The 22,171-nt window shown below is 36.8% G+C and overlaps 1 protein-coding gene across 10 annotated transcripts in view; it reads left to right on the top strand.

Moving 5' to 3' along the window:
• The window catches only part of ST7 (suppression of tumorigenicity 7), a 283,470-nt gene that overhangs the window by 156,107 nt on the left and 105,192 nt on the right, over positions 1-22,171 (top strand). For 7 of the 10 annotated variants that reach the window (XR_013486445.1, XM_078154113.1, XM_078154112.1 and 4 more), the window contains 3 exons: positions 14,832-14,909; positions 19,934-19,988; positions 20,953-21,068. Coding sequence is in view for 9 of the 10 variants with exons in the window: in XM_078154113.1 (XP_078010239.1) it covers positions 14,832-14,909; positions 19,934-19,988; positions 20,953-21,068 (249 nt within the window). In the remaining variant the exon portion in view is untranslated. The remainder of the gene's footprint in view (positions 1-14,831; positions 14,910-19,933; positions 19,989-20,952; positions 21,069-22,171) is intronic. The other 3 variants (XM_078154138.1, XM_078154131.1, XM_078154116.1) reach the window with 1 other exon arrangement.

Genomic DNA, 22,171 nt, shown 5'->3' with positions numbered 1-22,171 from the left:
GTATTCTTAACTCTGGGTATTTCAATCAAGCATTTATTAAATATCTATTGTATGCCCAGCACTATGAAAGACACTGGGAATACACATACAAAGAACAAAACAGTCCTTATTTTCAAGTATGATTTGAAAAATGAAGTGTCCTCATGATTTTCAGAAAGCAGTTGCTTTGAGTCTTTCGGCTTTAGTATAGTTAATCAAGTTTGCCAGTCAGGTTTTCTAAGTATTGTGGTACAAACCTGTATCCTCTTCTGTTGGGGAGTCAGAGGCTGGTGAATTGCTAGTGTTCAGGAGTTCCGAAACGAAGCAGAGATAAGGCAATCAGATAGCCACATTAAGTGTGATACCAATATGGTGAGCCTCCTGGGAGCAGAGGATTGCCAGGCAGCCTGAGGGAAACAGAGAATATTAAAGCTTCTGTCCCCATCAGTATTAGGATGAGGATCAGCAGTGACCACTGCATTCACAACCTGGGTGAGAGAAGAATCAGTCAACCAGGCTTAAACTTCAGTCCTACAACCCAGATCCAAGTAGCATAGTTACATTCCTTAAAAAATATTATATATTTAAAGACATGATTTAAGATTTTTTTTGGCAGTGTACTTTCCACACTAACTATGAAGAATCTTTAATCTCTTTTTCTTTTAGATAAACAAAATGTTCTATGAGTGGTGATGGCTAGTTAAGATTACTTAGCAGATGACATACATACATACATACACACACATGCATGCATGCATAATACACACATACATACCCATGTGTATATGTATGTGTGCATATATACATAAATACACAATACACACATATGTGTATAAAATCTGCCTACTTATATTGCGTTAATATCAAGGACTATTCACTGACTTTATTTTTAACCCTGAAATATTGTGTTCTACAAATGGGTAAAGTGCTAGTGAACTAACCATTCTGATATTGGCAAAGTACCTACTTTTCTTACTTGCATTTCATAATTATAGTACAACATAATAAGCAAGTGAACTTAGCAATGCAGACTTTTGCCTTTTTCTAGAGGCTCTTCCTAGCTAATTGGTTCCAATTCACAGGACCTAATAACATTTTGGAGTGTTTGATACCTATATGATAATTTGTAATAAGTGGGTTTGCAGAGTAAATTTAAATTTGAAGATAAAGAAAGCTCTCATCTTTTTTTTTAAAGTGGCCAAAGAAGTCTATATATTCTTTCCAAAGGACAATTGACTCCTAAAAAAAATAAGTTTTTACTCTTTCTACCTCCAGAAAAAGATCTGATGGCATCTGAATGTAGACTGAAGCATACTATTTTTCTTTTTCTTTCCCCTGCCTTTTTTTTTGGTGTGAGTGTTCTTCCACGAAACTACTAATATGGGAATATGTTTTATATGATTGCACACATATAACCTATATCATCTTGCTTACCATCTCAGGGAAGGAAAGGAAGGGGAGGGATGGAGAGGAGAGGGAGGGAAGGAAGGATAGAATTTGGAACTCAAAACTTAAAAAACCCAAATGTTAAAAATCATTTTTACATATAATTGGGAGGGTATTGATCATTTAATTAAAAAAAAGAAAAATTGCCCCAGAAAAGAGAAATAAATATCTCTTTGTAAGAGCTAAAAAAGGGTTTTTTAAACTAATATCTGCTGATTCTTATTATAGTTATCCCAACTATCCTTTGCTATCCTATATAACGATTTTTTTTAAGCAAAAGAAAAAAAAGCAGCTTAACTGATTAGTATACTGAAAAAATCTGAAAACATGCTATACATAACACCTTTGGACCTCCTATATCCACAAAGACGTGGATTGTGGGGGGGGGGTCTCCTTTCATGTTTCTTCATTCTATTCCTGCTTGATCTAATATTTTTGTTATGTTAACTTTTGATTTTTTTAATCTATAGTTATTTCTACTTATCATACATATTGTTTTCTTGGCTCTGCTCACTTTATTCTTAATCAGTTCATATAGATCCTTTCTTGTTCCTTTGTATTCATCACACATATTTCTTACAGTATAATAATATTCCATTACATCGCAATTTGTTTAGCCATTCCCCAGTTGATGGGCATCTACTTTGTTTCTGATTATTTCCTATCATAAAAAGTGCTGATTTAAATATTTAAGTGTATATGGGGACTTTCTTTTGTATTGATGGTTTCCTTAGAGTATAAGCCAAATAATGGCATCTCTGGTTCAAAGGGTATGGACATTTTAGTCACTTTATTTGCATAATTCCAAATTACTTTCTATAATAGTTATACTATTACTATGTCTATCATTCCTCAATCCCTTTAGTAATGACTTGACGTTTTTTCTCATTTTTTCCAATTTGTAGGTTGTGAGGTACAATCTTAGAATTGTTTTGACTTGCATTTCTCTTATTAGTGATTTGGAATATTCTTTCACATGGTCATGAAATACTTCGCTTTTTATTTTTGGAGAACTGTTCATATCCTTGAACTCTTACGTATTGGGGATTGGCTATTAGTAGTCACAGATATGTCTATGTATGTATGTATAAAAATTTTATGCATTGGGTACCAAATCTTTATTAGAGAAATTTGATATGAAGATTTTTCCCTATTCAACAACTTCCCTTCTTATCCTAGGTGTGTTGATTTTGTATGTGCAGCTTTTCAGTTTCATGTACTCAAAGTTGTCTGTTTTATCTTTTGTGATTGCTTCTGTCTCTTGTTTGGTTAAGAATATATCTCTTAACCATAGGTATGAGAGATATATAATCTGCTTCCTTTCTTATTTTTTAATAGAATTATCTTTAATATTAAGGTTAAATATCCATTCATAATGTATTGTGGAATGTGGTATAAGGTATTGGTTTAAGCCAACCTGCTTTCTGGTTTTCCTAGCAGTTTTCAATCAAATAAAGTGTTTTTACCTAGTTAACTTATGTTTTCCACTTTATTAAACAATGTTATTGAGTTCTTTTGATTTTCCCTTGTCTAGAATGTTCCTACCACTCTTTAAAAAAAAAATACAAGATAGTTTTTGGTGATTGCTGCTTTATAATATAGTTTGAGTTCTAGAAGTTCCATTACCTTCTTTGCCCCTAGTTCTTTTCATCATTTTCCTTGATATTCTAGATCTTTTGTTTTCCCAAGTGAATTTTGTTATTATTTTATCAAGTTCTATGAAGTATCCCCTTGGTAATTTGATTTTTATGGCATTAGAAGTATGAATTAATTTTAGTACTATTGTCATTTTTATTATCTTGGCATGACCTAGGCATGAGCACTGAACGTGTCCTCTAGATATTGAAGTTTCCTTTATTTCTTTAAGAAGCATTTTGTAACTGAATCTATACAAGTCTTTTGGTCGCTTTGGTAGGATGATCCCCAAATATTTTATGCATTTTGTGGTTATTTGGAATAGGATTGCTCTTTCTAGTATTGCTTCTTGTGTTTTGTTAATGTTATATAGAAAAGCTGTTGATTTCTGAGGCCTTATTTTATGTCCTGTAATTTGCTCAAGCTGTTAATTGCCCTTGGTATCTTTGTTGATTCCCTAGGATTTTCCAAATATACCGTTAATCATCAGCAGATATGGATAGCTTCTCTTTATCTGTCTTCCTGCCTTTCATTCCTTTCTCTTGTCTTATTGCTGGTGCTAGTAATTTCAGAACTATCTCATATAATAGTAGGGAGAGTGGGTGCCCTTGCTTCACTTTATTGGGAAAAGGTTCTAGTGTGTCCCCATTGCATATGATGCTTGCTTTTGGTTTCAGATAGATGCTTTTTGTGATATTTAAAAAGGTCCCTCTATGCCTATACTTTGTTGGGTTTTTAGCATAAAAGAATGTTGTACTTCACCAAAGGCTTTCTAATGAGATGATCATGTGGTCTTATAAGTTTTTGTTTTTAATATAATAAATTATGTTAATTGTTTTCTTAAGGTTGAACTTGTCTTGCCTCCCTGGTGTTAATCCCAATTGGTTATAATGCATGTTTTGTTGGATAGCTCACTGTAGTCTATTTGACAGGATTTTGTTTAAAATTTTTGAATCAAGTTATATTGGCCTATAGTTTTCTTTCTTTCTGTGTTTTTATCTTTCCCTTGTTTAGGTATTAGGGCTATATTTGTCTTATAAAAAGACTCTGGTAGTGTGCTTTGCTTCTCAATTTTTTGAAAACAATTAGTAAATTATAGGTACTAACTGTTCTTTAAAAGTTTGCTGGAATTCGCCTGTGAATCATTCAGTTCTAGGAGGTCCACCTACCTCCCCTCTTTGGTAGTTCCTAGATATAACTAGATCAGTTTTCGTTTTCTGAGATCAGGTTATTTAAGATCTCCATCTGGGTCTTCTGATAGTTTGGGTATTTTATATTTTGAAGATATTCCTCTATTTTGTGTTCTCAGTTTTGTTAGCATATAATTGTGCATAATATGTTCTGATTATGCTTTTTATTTCTTTTGGTTTTATTTTGATATTCCCTTGCTCATTTGCTATTTTACTGATTTGATTTTTTTGCTCTCTTTTTTAAAAAGATTAGCTAAAGGTTTATCAATTTTATTAGTCTTTTCAAAGAACTAGGTTTTAGTTTTAATTATTATTTCTCCTCTAATTTTTAATACCTCCTCTTTTGTGCTTAATTTGGGTTTGCTTGTTTGTTGGCTTTCTAATTTTTTTTTTTAGGCAGTTGGGGTTAAGTGACTCGCCCAGGGTCACACAGCTGGTATGTGTCAAGTGTTTGGTCTGAGGCTGGATTTACACTCAGTTCCTCCTGACTTCAGGGCCGGTACTCTAGCCACTGCGCCACCTAGCTGCCCCTCTAATTTTTAAAATGCATATTCAGTTCATTAATCTTCTTCTTTTCTATTTTATTAATGTATATTTGTAGGGATATGCTTTTCCCCCCTGAGAACTGCTTTAGCTATATTCCAGAAATTTTGGTATGTTGTTTCATCATTATCATTTTTTTCTACATAGTTATGACTTGTTTCTATGCTTTGTCCTTTGACCCACTCCTTATTTAGGATTTCATTGTTAAGTCTCCATTTGGGCCTGCATCTTTTGTTTGTGGTCAATGAATCAATTACTAGTTTCTGCCTTCTTACATTTGTTTGCTTTATCTCTGTGCTCTAGTACGTGGTCTATTTTTTTTTAAAGTTCCATGTGGTTCTGAGAAAATTTATACTCTTGTAATCTCATTCAGAAGATGTTTAAAGTCTTCTAGAGTCTAGTTTCTCCAGCATTTTGTGGAATTTTTTATTTTTCCCTTTTGTTTATCTTTCTTTTAGACTCATCTAAGACTGAGAGAGGGGTATTGAAGTTTCCTGTCACTATTGTGATAATGTCTTTGCTTTTTGTAGCACAGAAAGTGTTTCCTTTATGAATTTGGATGCAATGGCATTTGAAGCTTAAAAGTTTATTACTAATATTGGTTTGTTATCTCTGGTTCCCATTAGCTTAATCTAGTTTTGCTGTGTATCAGTTTTTACTTTTTGAATGTTTGTTTTTGCTTTGTCAGATTGCATGACTATCTTGATTTTGTCAGATAGCAAAATCTCCTGCTTTTCTGGATTCACTTGATGTATAGTAAACTTTTTTCCCCATCCACTCTGTTTTATTTTGTAGATGTCCTTGTTTTTTAAATGTGTTTCTTGTAAGCGTCAAATGGTTAGAGGGTTTTGTTTTCTTATCTGATCTGTCACTCTTTTTTGTTTTATTGGATTCATGTTTAAAGTTAGGTTTATATTTTTCTCCATTTGTCTCTATTTTTCAGTTATGATTTTTCCCACTTAAATAAACACAGTACTATATTCCTTCCATTGCTTCATCTTAATCTTTTTTGAGGTACCCTGTTCCCTCTGACTTACTTCTCTTCATTCTTGATCCCCTCTTCTTATTTGTTACCTTTTCCCTTTGGGGTTTTGCTTATTAGTTTCTTTTTCTCTCCTGGCTTTATATGGTTTTCCTTTTTAGGTAAGTAGATTCTCCCTTCTTTTTCTCTTCAAGTAGTCCCATTTTTAAAAATTTCATTTTTGTAGTCCTTTCCAAAAAAGATTTCTTTCCCTTTTTCACTCTCTTCATTTTTCAACTTCTCTGTCTTCTCTAGGTGATCATTTTCTGATTCATGACTTCTCTAATTATCTAGTCTCTTTATATTCTCTGTATTGCTCATGTAATAAAAACTTTCTAGGTATCCATTCTAGGTACTTCCCCTTGGTCAGTTTCTGCCATTATCTTGTAGAGCTTGCTCTGTGTATCATTCTCAGGACAGTGCTAATTATTGCCAGTTTCAAAGAGGATACTGCTCCATGGTAGAGTCCCTCTACTACCACATGCCTGATTATGCAGCCCACCATCTATATTCTCTCCCAGTTACTTTTTCCTACCTCAAAATCCTCTCTAGGTCCATTCCCTCCCACTCTCCCAGATGCTAGTTGTCCTTAGGAATTCCAACTCCCTACCTCCTGAAGTAGGGCAAGTAGACTTTTTAAGCCCCAGGTCATACCCTTTACAAACAATATGTTTTCACCCAGACAAGCATTCATCAATGGAAGCCCCTTCTACCACCGAAGTAAAGTCTCCTTTCCCCTCTTCCTTGTCACACTCATTCCCCTGCAGTTTTTTCTCTTTCCAAGGGGTCATTTGACTCCAGCACATCACTGTCCCGTCCCCCCCCCCAAAACCCCTCCTATGTACCCTTTCATGCTGTAATGTAGGTTCATCAAAAACAAACAAACAAAAAATATTGATTCACCTGTGGGCAGACATCACTAGGTTCTGTCCATAATGCTTCAAGACCACCTATTCCCTTTCACCTCCAATAGACTTCCGCCTTTGCCCTTGTGTACATTTTTTTTTAAGGCATTTGGGGTTAAGTGACTTGCCCAGGGTCGCACAGCTAGTAAGTGTCAAGTGTTTGGTCTGAGGCTGGATTTACACTCAGGTCCTCCTGACTTCAGGGCCTGTGCTTTATCCACCGTGCCACCTAGCTGCCCCCGCCTTGTGTGCATTTATAAAGAGGTTTTGTTGTTTTTGTTTGTCTTGTTTTGTTTTTGTTTTTTGCTTTTACTCTATTTCTGTTGTCCTTAGCTTTATTCACTCTACATGCATTTTTGTTGTTTGAGGTGATTGAGAAGCAAATACTCTTTTCAGTCTTGATTTTGTCATTTATGATTGAACTCAGCTTTGCAGGGTAGGTCACCCTGGGCTGCATCCTTTGCTCTTTGGAATATGATATTTCACTCTCTCATATGTTTTCAGCGGGTGTGTAATAGTCTTGTGTTATTTGAGTTTCCTTTCCTTTGTATTTGCAGGTCTATCTCTTTTAATGCTTGTCGAACTTGTTTCTGAATTGAGACTGTTAAATTTAACCACTGATGTGTCTTGGGGTTTGTAGCTTTGGGTGTCTCTTTTTTCTGGAGGTTATCTATGAATTTTTTCAGTTGGCATTCTACATTCAGAAGTTCCGGGCAGTTTTTAGTTTCGTGGACAGTGTTGTTAAGGATTTTGTCCTTTTGTGTTCTTCTGGGAGAACGATAATCATTAGGTTGTTGCTACATATCGTGTCTTCAAGTTCAATATGTTTCACTTGCGTAGTGAGTATATTTTCTTTTAAAATAATTAAATATTATTGTGTTTTGCTTCTCTTCTAGATTGTCCTTCACTTAAGTATATTTGCATTCCCAGTCTGTTGTTCTCTCTTGTGTTTGGTAAGACTTGCCATCACTTATTCCATTTTTTCTATTTAGCCCATTATTTTTGCTGTGCACATAAAAATCTGCCCTCATAATTCTCATTTCTCTTTCGAACCTCTCAAGAGCACTGAGTTGTGATTCCATGTTGTCTTCACATTCTACAGGGTCCTCTATTTTTTCATATGTTAGATAATTTTTCTTTTTTTTGCAGTATTTACTCATGGATGCCTGAACTAGTTTACTAGATCTGGAGGCCATTTTTTCCTTCTGTTGTTGTTGTTTTCCCTGTCGATTTATCTGCTTATGTTCACATTCTTTGAGTTTTTTCTTCTTGAGATCTTTGGTATCTTTAGTTCCCTGTCCCCATTCCCATCCCCACCCCATTTTCTCCCATTGTTCACTTTTTATTCTGTCCTTGCTGATGGTTTCCTTGAGGGCTGGATCTCAAAGTGTGTCAGCTTCCTCACACGCTGGGCAATTCAGTTGTCTGCCCCGACATTTCTTTTGCGTGCTCAGAACTGGCCCTAGCTGGAGGTTGAGCTGTTTTATTCATTTTTTAGTGAAATGCTTCTCCCTCCACGTACTGTACTGACCTGCTGTCTTGCATCACGCTTTCTTTCCCTCACTTGTCTGGCTCAGCACCAGCAAGTAGTTCAGAGAGCTGCTCTGTTGATGCCATGGTATTACCTGCCGCAGCTCTGGTTTGTTGTGGCCCTGTCCTCTGTACAGTTTTGTTCCTGATGGTCTGCTGTGGCCCCGTCACTGAGCAAACTCAAGCAGGCTGACGCTGGGATCTCCAGGACATTATAAAGAGGGAGAAAGGAACAGGTTGTAGGGTTGACTTATGTTGCAAGCTCTCCTGCCCTAGAGTCAGCTGATAGAGCTTCATAGCCAATGGCATAGGAGGTAGAGGAGGGATGCTGAGTGAGCTCAGGGTCAGTAAGCACTAGTTCTTTTATTTTTTTCCTAAGCAGCCTTGTTTTGGATTCTGGGTGTCTTAGAGGATGAGCACAGCTAATGATGTTTTCTCTTCAGCACGTAATTTCTGTTTTGGCTAGTTTTAAGAGATTCTGGGAGTCAGAGAAAAGATCTAGTCCTCCATGTTGTTGTGCATATAACCCAGAAGTCCATAAATAATTCACTTTTATTTACCTTTATTTATTTATCTATTTGGTCTAGATCTCTCTCTGATTTTATCTCAATGGGGAGCATCCAGTGTATCACCTGTATTCTCTCCATTTGTTGGGAACTAGTGACTTGAACCCTGTTCCATTTAATCACTTAACCTGAGGTAGCTTTTACAAAGGGATATTTACTTAAGAATGTCAAGAACAAATGTACAAATGTTTCCCCCAGTGCTTGCATGACATACTTTCCTCTACACCCTCCCTTTTTCTTTAGGGGACTAGGTTCTAAGCTCAGTGCCTACATAGCATTGGTCCCATGAAGTGCACGTCCAAATACAGCAGCATTAGTGCTGACTGAGTTTTCCTTTAGCTTTTGCTAGTACGAGTCCAGAAAGTTAGGTCACTCCTTACTCGTTGGGGCATTGATACTAGACAGACCACAACACCCAGAATAGATTCCAGTATCAAGATTCCTGTAGGTTGTTCTCTTGATCTCAAAGATCAGAGACTCCATTGATTTCACTTAGAAAGGAAATGAGCAAATGAAAAAGGCCAAGGATGGAAGCCTGTTTCTGGGGAGACAGTAAGGCCTCGTTAAGGAGGAAAGGCCTCCTTTAGCACATGGTCTGTCATTGGATGCAATGAGAGGACTCACTGAGTTCTGAATGGAGCAGACAAATGATTGAAATTGACTTAGACTTTTAAAAAAATGTTGATAGTTTTCTCCCAACCATGGCATTAGCCATTCAGGACCAATTACAGAATGTCCGCAAATGTTACACAGTTTTTCCAAGTCACCTCCCCATAGATTATCCCAACTCTTAAGACTTAGTCTTAAAGGGTTGCCTTTGATATCAAGAAGTCAAATAACCCACCCTTGGTTTTAAAATGAAGATGTGTCATATGCAAGTCTTTTTGACCCTAAGGCCTCACAGTAATAAGGCAGAGGCCACCAGCCTGAATGTCTGCAAGACAGTTTTACATACATTTATGTGAAGTTCTTCCTTTGGATTGAAAAAAACAAAAACAACTGGTTCTGTTTGCACAGGTATGAGTACCTTGGCCTTTTTTTGCTGGCCAATTCATTTGTCCTCGTCTCAGATCTCATGTAGTTTTCACTGGAGTTATGCCTCAAGTGCTGATTTAAAGTTCATTGAACTTGTCTCCCCTAGGGACAATTTAAATGTAATAGAGTAAAATAAAGAATGAAGTAAAGAAGAAGAGATGAGCAGACTCAGGTCTAGGGTATTTGTTTAGAGTCACAGCCATCTATGCTAGGAATACACTGGCATAACCCCCTCATTCAGTCTTTTAAAATGTTTTGTCACCAGAAAACTGCCCTTTGTTTTGTTTAGTCCTTCAGTGGACTGGTCATGTTGCCTGCCACAGTCTAAATATTTTATGAGCTATATGAAGAAGTTTTCATGCTGTTTGGCAATTCTTGGGCTGAGATCAGAAATAAACAATGCAAGGAACTTTTTGAAAGGGAATAATGAAAGGTTCCACCGTGTTCAGAATACCAAGGGATATCCACTTATAAAAGGATAGAAAATAGTCCAAGGTAAGAAGTTCTGTATGATGGAAGACTCACATCTTTATTAATGGCTTTGCATTCAAGAATATGTGAGTTCAAATCCTACTTTGGACCCTTAACAGCTATATAACACTAGGCAAGTCATTTGACCATAATAAGCCCTCAGTTTAGTTATGTGTAAAATGGAAATAATAATAGTGCCTACCTCATAGGGTTGTTGTAAATATCAAATAGGCAAATGTATAGGAAGCACTTTGCCAGCCTTACAATATGTAAGTAACTATGATGATGTTGATAATGATGGAGTGACATTGGCCTCTCTGGTATTCCTCAAACAAGACACTGCATCTCCTGATTCTAAGCATTTGCACTGACTGTCCTCTGATGCCTGGAATCCTCTCCATCCTCATCTCTACCTCTTGCCTATCCTTGGCTCCCTTCAAATCCCAGCTAAAATCCCACCTTCTATGAGAAGCCTTCCTAATCCCTCTTAATTTTAGTATTTTCCCTCTGTTAATTATTTCCAATTTATCCTCTCTGCAGCTTGTTTGTACATAGTTGTATGGTGTATCTCCCATTGGACTGTGAGTCTTAGAGGGCAGGAACTCTCTTTTGCATTTCTTTGGTTATCTCCAGTGCTAAGCACACTTCCTGACACATAGTAGGTGCCTAATAAATGTTTACTGACTCTGTCACTGACTAATCATAATATATTGACCTGGAAGAGACCTTACAAAGACCATCTGGTTGGAATGTTTCATTTTACCAATAAAGAAATTGAATCTTAGTGAGGAAAAGTGACTTGTTCAAGATCACATAGGGAATAAGTCATCCAGGCAGAATTTGAACGCAGACCCTTTTATTCCAAATCTGGTGCCCTTTTCACTACACTACATTGCATATCATAGTCATTCGTTGATTCCACAGACGTGTATTAGTCACTATTACTATTGATATAGCAAAAGCCCTGTCTTTATAAGAACTCTGTGAGCTAAATAGTGTAAGTATTATTATTCCTATTTTATAGTTGAGGAAACTGAGGCACATTAAAGTGATTTGCCCTAGGTCACACAGCTAGTAAATATAAATCAGCAAGGGGAACCCAGGACTGACTCCAAGTCCGAGGCTTCTGTCATTATAACAACTTGCCTGCCCTTCTTTGTACTTTGTGAAAAGCACTGAACTAGGTTCTGAATATGTGTATTTAGATCACTATAGCATATTTATGCCAGGAATGGCAAAAGTAGGTTCTCTCTCTCTCTCTCTCTCTCTCTCTCTCTCTCTCTCTCTCTCTCTCTCTCTCTCTCTCTCTCTCTTTCTCTCTCTCTCTCTCTGTCTCTCTGTCTGTCTCTCTCTCTTTCTGTGTCCCTCTCTCTATCAAGTTATCATCCATTTTTCCTATATAAAGGGTCTCAGAAATCATTAGTTACACATTTTTCAAGTTCCAGTAGATGACAGATTGTGATTATTGTGGAAAACATGTGCTACCAAAAATTCTTAGTTTTTAAAATCTACAAACTTTAAAAAAAAATCAACTCCTTCCCTTTGTCCTTCATCCTATATCCTGCTCCTAACCAACTTCCTTCTCCTCCCTGACTCCCACCCTTCAAGACCAACCATGTTGAAGTTGTAGGCCTGCCTTGGAGTTAGAGGAGCTGGTTTTCATTACCACCTCCATTGCAATCTGTGTTTGTCACCTTATCTTTGAGACTGTCTTGGGTCTCAGTTTCCTCATCTGTAAAACTGAGGGGTTTAAATTAGATGACCGATGTGTTGAGGTTTCTTCCAGCTCTGAAGCTATGATCCTATTAAATTATGTAAAGTCTATGTAATACAAGTAAAAGCAACCAGAAGGGGATGATAATAGTTGGTATTTATAGAATTCTTTGCAGTTTACAAATTACTTTCCTCACAACATCCCTGTAAGGTAGGCACAAATGTTAAAAGGTAGTACAGATGTTATTCTTTGAAATTTAGGCAGCCAAGGCTCTGGGAGATTTAAGTGACTTGCACATGTTTGCATGTTTGCATGCCCAGGCTAGTACTTGAATATTCTTATGAGAATAGCTAGCATTTATATAGCTCTTCAAGGTTTGTAAAGCATGTCACAGATATTATATCATTTTATTCTCACAACCAACCCTAGGAGGTAGGTGGTATTATTATTCCCATTTTACAGATAAAAAACTGAGGCAGACAGAGGTTAAGCCATTTGCCCAGGGTTATGTGACAAATATGTGTTTGAGGCAGGAATAAAACTCAGGTTTTCCTCACTCCGAGTCCAGCACTCTCTATGATAATAGCACAAGAAAGGCAAGATCCAAAGAAGGAAACATTGAATGTTTGGTATTTGCAGGTAGCATGTAAACTAACCGTTGTTTACGTTGTTGACCTGTTTGTAGACGTGTGAACCAAAAATGGAAAGATCTGAATTGTAGAGCTTTCTCTTACCACTCTACCCCCATGCATTTATGGGAAGACTTTGGAAAATTCACCTTCTTTGTATGTTTTCTTAAGTAAAAAAGGATTATCACATGCCCTTCCCTAAATTATGTTAGACATTTTTTAAGGTGAAAGGATATGGTTGACATGAACTAATTTAGGGGCTTCGTAGAAAAACTTATATCTAGAAATCAAGCTGTTCCTGCAGCTGTTGCTGTTGTTAATGATAATGTCATCATCAGCATGAGCATATTTCTGCTCCTTGGAAGATGTAACTGTGGGAGAAGCCCTGCCTTATTCTGATAAAGTTCTTTTAAAGCCACTGGGAAGAGGAGATTAAGATTTGGTCTACATTTTTCAATAAAGATTTCAGAAACTAAGAAATGTGGATCTCTATAATCACAGCTGCTTCTGTGTATTTAAGTACCTCTTCTTAGAATTTCTTGGTTTGCACGGTTGATAAATTCTCTCCTTGCAAAATCTTTGGAGTACAGGGAATACAGGGTATTGGCTATACAGGGAAATTCTTCTTATAACTCTGCTCTGCTGTAGCAGTAAGTCAGTAGATAAGCATGTATTAAGCAATTACTCTGTTTTGGACACAATGGTAGGCGCTGGAGTTAGAAAGACAAAAATGAAGCAGTCTCTTGGGGTCATAGGCATCTAAAAGTAGATATCTAATTTAGACAAAATCAATACAAGGTAATTTTGGGAGGTAAGGAAACACTAGCTGCTGGGATTTGAGTGGTAGGGTGGGGGAATCAGTAAAGACCTCTTGTAAGAGGTGGTGTTAAGCACATCCTAACCATGCTTTGAATTTTCCAATCCAGCCAGGTGCTAGGTATGCCATATATAATCTCATTGACTGCCTTAACAGGCTGAATTTTTTTTGAGGGGGGGCAAGGGTGAGGCAGTTGGGGTTAAGTGACTTTCCCAGGGTCACACAGCTAATAAGTGTCAAGTATCTGAGGCCAAATTTGAACTGAGGTCCTCCTGGAGACTCCAGGGCCAGTGCTCTATCCACTGCACAACCAAGTTCTGTCTGTCTCAAACCTATAAACCAGAGTTATTCATTAAGTAAGCACCTTAGGATATTAAACCAGGGCTTCTGAATATAAACTGTTCTGTAGAAGGATTAATGTTAAGACTGAGCATAAAGAGATCTAGGTACTGTTCCAATGATCTAGTCCATGAACTTGGTAATCATTCAATTCATATAATCCCTCTAGAATGTTTTGAGGGCTCCTCCTCCCCGAGAAATATTTATTGAATGCCTGCTGTCTAGTACTGTCCTCTGTGGGGCATGTATAGAAATAGAAAATCAGATAGAATCCTATAAATCAATGAATTTATAATAATTATTATCATAATTATTAGATTATAATCCAGCTAGGAAAGATGTAAGCATATATTTGGAGCTAGAAGGGAATCTTAAAAGTCACAAAGTCATAGATTTAGTGCTGATTGGATATAAGACGGGGATGTTAGAGATCATCTGTTCAAATTCTCTATTTTTCAGATAAAGAAGTGGTTAAGTGACTTGCCCAAACAGAACTAAAAGTCAGTGCTCCTGAATTCAAGCTCAGAATTCTTTTCATTAAACCACAGTGTCTTTCCTTTTTAAAAAATGTGATTCTTCTTGCCCAATTTATGTCTTTGGACATTTAACATCCATAACATTTGCATGCTAGGTTTTGATCATGGACTGTTATCAGGCTGTGCTTGAATCATTTCCAACTTGGCTGACATAGCTTGTGCCTTTGAGATCATTGCTGTCTCATAATTTAGCATATGTGTATGACTTGAGTGGAGGTAGGAAAGTGGTTGTTGTACTTGGACAGTGGATAGACTTGTATGGCTGGAGCAGATAGGGAAGTGGTAGAAAAATAAGGCTGGAAAAGTAGAGTGGGGAATACTGTTGTTCATCTAATTGAAGGCCCTTGCCATTGTATTGTCTTATTTTCTTAGACAGTATGTAAACATTCCAAAGGATAGATAATTTTCTGTAGGCTTTAATTAAAGGGTTAGGTATATTGCTTTGTTATGCATTCTGCTTGGATGTCATTTTTAGAGAACTGGAGTGGAACAAATGATCTTGTCAGCTCTTGTGGCATTGACCATGGATGGATAGAGATAGAAAGCCTTAGAGGTAAGTGTACATCATTCCGGAGGCTTAAGGGGGAAAAAAAAAGATAGTAATGACATTAATACGCTCTTGTTGGAAACCCACGCAGCTTTTTCATGGCAGCCAAAAGGCACTAGCTGATCTTGAGAAAGGATGGAAAATTCCACTTGGAGTTAAAATATGCTTAAATCTGATTAAAATATGGAGTTTATTCCTGGGAGAAACAGGCATGATAAGAAACTGGGCCTTGTGTGGAAAAGCTTTGACTCTCCAGAGACCGGAGTTTAAGCCCTTGCCTTCAGACTTCATGGCCTAATGAGTTTGGCAGTAACATCCTTTGTCCACATCACTAAAACATCAGGCAGCCTAATATTGATGGGGTATGTTGCCCCAGGCACTTCTATCCAAAGACAGTCTCTTGAAGGATTGGATTAAGAGGGAGAGCAGCAAAGAAGAAATTAACATAGCTATGACCCAATTTAAGAAGACTAGGTAATAACATTACAAAATGTTTTTCTTCCAAATGATCACTTCTCAGCTCAATTTTAAGATAAAATTACATTGAAACGAAGAGATATTTTTGCTTGCTTTTCATCAAAAAGAAAATCTAAGCAGTTTAAATTTCTTGTAGTATTGAAGGAAGATGTGTTATCCCAGATCTTGCACATCTAAATTATATCTACATGCTTGCTGTAGCTGCTTGTTCTTGAAAACATTATATATGTCATCCTTTGCCATGTAATCTTAAATGTTTATATCTGAACTTTCAGCTATAAAGATATACAAATGAAGATGCTACCTAGGGATACTTCATATCATTTAGAATATTTGTTGTCTAGAACATATAAGTCTAGGCTTTGAACATGTTTGTATATATGTGTATATATACACATGTACATATATGTGTGTATTTTGGACAATACAAAGTATAATAGGAACTATCTTCATTAATATGTCTTTAAAGCTGAAAGTTAAGATATAAATAAAAATTAAATGGTTAGATGACACATGTGTATATGTACATATCACATGTTATACATATGTAAAACAGCTTTTAAAACAAAAACAATTGTACGGTAGGATCAGTGGATGCAAATCAAGTCACATTTGTTCATAATGATGTTTGTTATACCCCCTGCTGGTCATGTAGCAACACTACACAATTGAAGACTGAGTCTTGGGATATAGCTGTTATCTTGTGTGAACTCCATGCCGCTGAGATCATGAATACAGAGGGGACCTAGAGGTTTTCTAATCCAACCCTCTCATTTAACAGATGAGAAAACTGAGATCCTGAGAGTTTAAGTGATTTGCGCAAGGTTACATAGGTAGTACTGGCAGAGCTAGGATTTGAATCTGGCCCCACTGACTCCCAAAATAGAGATTTTCACCTTGTACCATACTAACCCCATATACTATACTACACTAAAATTTTCTGGAGTTATTTATGTTTTAAGCAATTAAATTTAGTTTCGATATATAATGAATGTAAAATGTTTAGGGGAGTGTATTTCATAATTTACCGTCATAACAGTAGGTCTACTTCCTGGTAATGAACTGAACCATGTAGTAATTACTTCAGAGGGCTGTTTTTAGAATTGAATGAAATACTGTCTATACATTAGCTTTGTAAACTTTAAAGGGTTTTCTCCAGGGTGCCTCCAAATCTTAGTGCAGTTCAAGGTTTTAATAACTACTCTCATCTTTATTGTTATCATAGTGTCCTGTGGGGGAAATTTCTTAATTTCCTACTGAACTTTGAAACATCTAGTTAGTTTACTATCAACAGTTCAGATAAAGTTCAGTAATATAACACTATAACAACAACAATAGCTGAAATGTTTACATAGTTCATTAAAGTTTGCAAAATACTTTTAATTCATTGTCTAATTTGATCTTCAGAACAGTTCAGAATAGTTCTACCATAATTATCATCCTAGTTTTACGAATTAGAAAACTGAGGCTCATAGACTTTAAGTGAATTGCATATGGTCCCACATAAACTAATAAGTGTTGGAAGTAGGATTTGGACATGTCATATCTGATTCCAAATCCACAGCTTTTTATTAATAACCTCATCGCCCCATTCTCACCTCTTCCCATAGCCAGTTTGTATCACACGTGCCCCCTCCCCTCCTGTGACACTATCACCACCCTGGTACAAGCCCCTCATCACCTCATACCCGGACTGTTGTAATACCTTTCTGCTTGGTTCCCCTGCTTCAGATTTCCCACTGCATTCCATTCTCCACTCATTTATCAAAGTGAACTTCCCAAATCATTGATTTAATCTTATCAATCCTCCCCCCTCACCTCAACTTCAGTAGCTCCCTATTTCTTCAAGATCAAATATAAAATTCTCTGTTTGGCTCTTAAAGCTCATCATAACCTTGCCGCTCCTGTCTTTCCAGCATTCTCCCACCTTACTCCCCTCCATGCACGCCAGTGATAATGGCCTCCTGGCTGTTCTTTACACAAGACGTTCCATCTTCTAATTATGTATTTTGATGGCTGTTCCCTCATGCCTGGAATTCTTTCCCGTTTCGTCTCTGCCTTCTGGTAGAATTCCTTCAAGTCCCAGTAAAATTCTGCCTCCTGCGAGAATCCTTTCTGGTCCTTGTTAATGCTGCTATCTTCTCTTTCAGATCATCTGCAGTTTGCCCTGCACATACCTTGTTTGTACATAATTGTTTGCCAGTTGTTTCCTCCATTAGACTTTGAGCTCCTTGGTACAGGGACTGTCTTTTGCTTTGGTTTGTATTCTCAGGACTTACAACAGTGACTGATAGGTAGTAGGCTCTTAATAAATACTTGCTGGCTTGACATCAAATGTAAACCTTGTAGAATATGTTTGTAGCCTTAAGTATAATAAATTTTATAATCCTTATGTCCTGAATGCTCATGACACAAAAATTTAATTTATGAAGGTGCTGATCTTCTGTTTGTTTAATCACCCAACCTGAAAGCCAGAGAAAAATCTCCTCATAGAATTCCATTAGATTTGCAATAACTGATTGACTTGCTATAGGTGGGTCACAATATAGGAGGGAACTTTTGTTAAAAATAAAAATCAAGAGGCATCATAAATTTTCCACCTGGTAGATCACAATATAGTGAAGCTCTGTGATATCTTGTAGTATTTTCAGTGACCTAGTATGGTTCCTTGATATGACTTGGGCATTTGGAATGAAAAATCTTTTCATATTGGTGCCCTTCCTGAACTGATTCTTGTAAGTCTGGCCCACACTGACCTCTGCTGGTATGGCCTGCTCACTGCTTCCCTACCCATGTAGTTACTCTGCTTCCTTGTTCTTTTCACTTATCTTTAACGGTCCAATCAAGCTATGCTTTCCTTTGATGGTTCTTTTCTAAGATGGAGCACTTTCACCCACCCAAGGAACCCGTAGCTGAAAAAAATCCATGTATGAAAAGTTAATAATTATTAATATTATTATTGAATCTTAATAATAATAACAACAAGCTTTAAGCCTTATAAAGTATTTTCCTTGAAACATCCTGGTGAAGCTACATAATTATTATTATTCCCGTTTTACAGATGAGGGAACTAAGGTTCAGAAAGATTAAGCAGTTTGTCTAGGATGTAAATTATTGGGAGTGGTAAATGCCTTGCAAATACAGACTCACTGGGAGTGAGGAAGAGGAGAGACAAAATCCTCTGAAAGAAATGTTTTCAGATCTCCTCACTACTTCCTCCCCATTGAAAGTGCCTTGTAAAATCTAGGCAACACTTGATCTCTGTGGGCTTCCGCATCCTCATCAGTAAAATGATAGGTCTGTACTAGATGATCTCCCAGGTCCTCTCTAGCTTGACAATTCTGTCGTTTTGTGTTTTGATTCGAAGATGAGCCACTTGTGCATCTTTAAAGTTGGCAAACTATTTAAAATTCTGTTGTTCTCATGCCTGGAATTGTCTGAACTTATGCTAGGTCAGTATCTACTCTGGTTTTGTAATTGGTTTTATTTTTATAAACAATATTATTTTATTTTGATTTTTGCACTTTAAAACCTGAGGAGCTAAAACCAGTCGGACCTAACCTTATCTATCTCTGACCAATAAAATTACCTGCATTGTGATGCCTTAATAAAGTAAATTCACAAAGTTAATAGCCATAACTGGCCAATGCTTAATGTTCTTACTCTCTTTATCTCTTTTTGATATTAATTCTTCTCCTTAAATACCTATGCAATCATGGAAACAGTATTAAATCTTATTTCTTTCTGCCCTCAAATCTCTATGATAATAATAGTAGCTGGCATTTTTATGTAGGCTTTAAGTTTACAAAGCAACACCTTATTATTATCTTCTTTGAATCACAATACTGCCCAACAAACATTGTTGCCCCTACTTTACAGATAAGAAAACTGAGGTTCAGAGGTTAAAATATTTGCTCAAGGTCACATAGATAATAAACATTTCTAATATGAAAGATTATTCAACTTATAAGAAAAAAATTTAAGTTATTAAAAAAGCTCTTTTTTGCTTCTACTTTCATTACATCTCACTATTAGATTCATCATAGAATGTTCTTAGTGCTCAAAGGGAGATCAGAATTTCTTTTGTTCCAGGCCCAGAGAAGAACAATTTACAAAAGGCCTTCAAACTTTACAAAACATTTTCTTTATGACAGCTATGAGAACACACGTATTATTTTCATTTAAAGGCTATGAAACTGAGTCCTGCAGGAGTTTAATGATTTGCCCAAGGTCACATGGCTAGTCAGTGATAGAGCCAGAGCTAAAGGGCTATTCAGAGGGAACCCTCAAGGTGATCTGGTACATTTTCCTTGTTTTACAAGTAAGGAAGCTGAAGCACAAAGACATTAAGTGACACAAGGTTATTTGGCCAGACCTAGTCTCCTGATAGCTTGTCTAGTGTCCCCCCCAAGTGTCCCCCCCCCCCATAAGTGAAACCATCGGGGTCTGTAAATAAAATCGTGTTATGATGTGGGCAAATAAGGTTTGCTGAATTAATGAATCGTTCTTTTCCTTGATTCTATTAATTATTTTATATATATTTTTTGCTACAGAGTGCAAGGTTTGGCGAAATCCACTAAATCTATTTAGAGGGGCTGAATATAATCGGTAAGTGTTTTAAAAGTTTGATGAAATAAAGTTTTCTAGTTTAGCTCTAGAACTGATATGGCTCCCTGGCACTACTCCCCAGGAATCCTTGGCGTGCCTTGCTGGGGACCCAGCTCTTTGTTTAGGAAACTCAGCCATGGTGACTTGTGATGTAGCCTGTGTTACGGGAAGACTGTGGCTCTACAGCTGGAAGGGATCTTAGTGGTCATGTTAGAGGTCATCTAGACCAGTGTCCTCATCTTGAATGTGAGAAAACTGAGGCCCAGAAAAGTTAAATAAGTGGCCCCATGTCACGTAGGTGGCCAACCTTGATTTAAACCTGGGTCCTGTAAGGGCAAATTCTGCCTCCCTAAAAATAGAACATAGGAAGTAAAATCAACACATCATGACAACTCCGTATCTGTTAGCATTTGGAAACGTTGCCAACTGTTCGGTAAACATTTTTAACACAGAGAGGAATTTGAATGTCTTAATAGGAACTGTAATTCATATGGGCTCACCATTCCTCTAATAGAGCTTTATGCTACAGATGTATCACCAAATCAAAATTTTTTGAAGCTTCTCTGGCACATTTTAATAAAGAGGAATTACAGGAGATATATCTGAATATAATTTAGTAAAGTAATTGGGCAAATTGCTGCATTTCCATGGCTTTTGAAAAATATTCCTATTCATTATCATTAGTTAGTAAAAACTTTTTTTAGTACCTTGTCTGCGGCAAGTCATAATTCAGGCCAAAACTATAGAAAAAATTATTATTTTAATTGTTTCCACCAGTACACAACTCTGGAAGGGATGAAGTTATGATTAAAATAAATTGTGAGCCATATACTTTTGGTACTTATTTATAAAAATGTTTTAATGTATAAGTGATGTTGGTATTCTTATACCTATGTAGATAAATGGCATATAGGTCTTTTGTTTCTCTCTCAGAAGTGTCTGACTACCTTATTTTCCTTTACAGGTATACATGGGTAACAGGACGAGAACCTTTGACCTATTATGACATGAATCTTTCAGCACAAGACCATCAGACATTCTTTACATGTGACACAGATCATTTGCGGCCAGCAGATGCAAGTAAGAAATGTGTTTCAGATGTATTTTGCATAAATTATGAGGAAAAAATCATAGATGGTAACCCATTTTGGGAAAATCTTATAATCAAAGGTTCATACACATAAAGAGTTGTTAAATTGGGGGACAAAATTCAAATTTTGTCCTTTTGTTGTTGTTTTTATAGAAAGCATTGACAAGCAATTAGCAAGCACTTCTTAGGTACCTACTGTGTGCCAGGACTCTGGTAGGCACTGGGGATACAAATATAAAGAATGAGACAACCCGTAGTTGTAAAGAGCTTACATTCTGGTGGGGGAGACCACAAATACATATGTAAATCTGTATAGAATAAATATGAAGAGAATAGCTAAAAATAAATACAAATTAGTTGTATATACAAAGGAAGTTAGGAGGGGAGGGCTTTAGCAATTGGGGAGAATCAGTGAAGGCTTCATTCATGTGAAAGGTTATGCCTGAGCCACTACTTGAAGGAAGAGAAGGATTCTATGAGTTGGAGGGAAGAAGAAGTGCACTCCTAGAATGGAGATGGGAGATGGAGCCAATTATGTGAAGAACAGAGGGAGAGAAGGCCAGTTTGGCTGGATAGCAGAGTATAGGAGGGGGGAGTCATGTCCATTGAGGCTGGAAACACAGTTTAAGGCCAGGTGATTGTGAAAGGTTTTTAATGCTAAACACAGGAATTTATATTTTATCCCAGTGGTAATTTAGGAGCTATTGGAATTTTTATTGAGTAGGGGAGTAACCTGATCAGATGTGTGTTTAAAGAAAATCACTTTGGCAGTAGTGTGGAGGATGTAGTAAAGCACAGCAGGACCAATTAGGAAGCCATTCCTGTAATCTAGGTGAGAAGAGATGAAGGCCTATACTAAAGTGATGGCTCTATGAGAATGGAATCCTGTGTGAAAAATGGCCAAAAGTGGTGACCTTCCCTAATGCCTTTAAATGTATTTTGATGTACAAAAATGAGATTTGCATTCAGGTTTTTTTTTCCCCCCAAACACAGATATTTTGTTAAAGTAATTTACACTTAAGATTCAGAATCTGCTCCCTGAGTGATTGAAGGGAAACACTTTGGTTAGAACTTAAGAAGTGGTGAATATAAA

The sequence above is a fragment of the Phascolarctos cinereus genome, unplaced genomic scaffold (genome assembly GCF_003287225.1).
Source record: "Phascolarctos cinereus isolate Bilbo 61053 unplaced genomic scaffold, phaCin_HiC Scaffold_1;HRSCAF=81, whole genome shotgun sequence".
NCBI lineage: Eukaryota > Metazoa > Chordata > Mammalia > Diprotodontia > Phascolarctidae > Phascolarctos > Phascolarctos cinereus.
The sequence above is the reverse complement of the archived record's forward strand: the minus strand, read 5'-3'. Positions and strand labels throughout refer to the sequence as shown.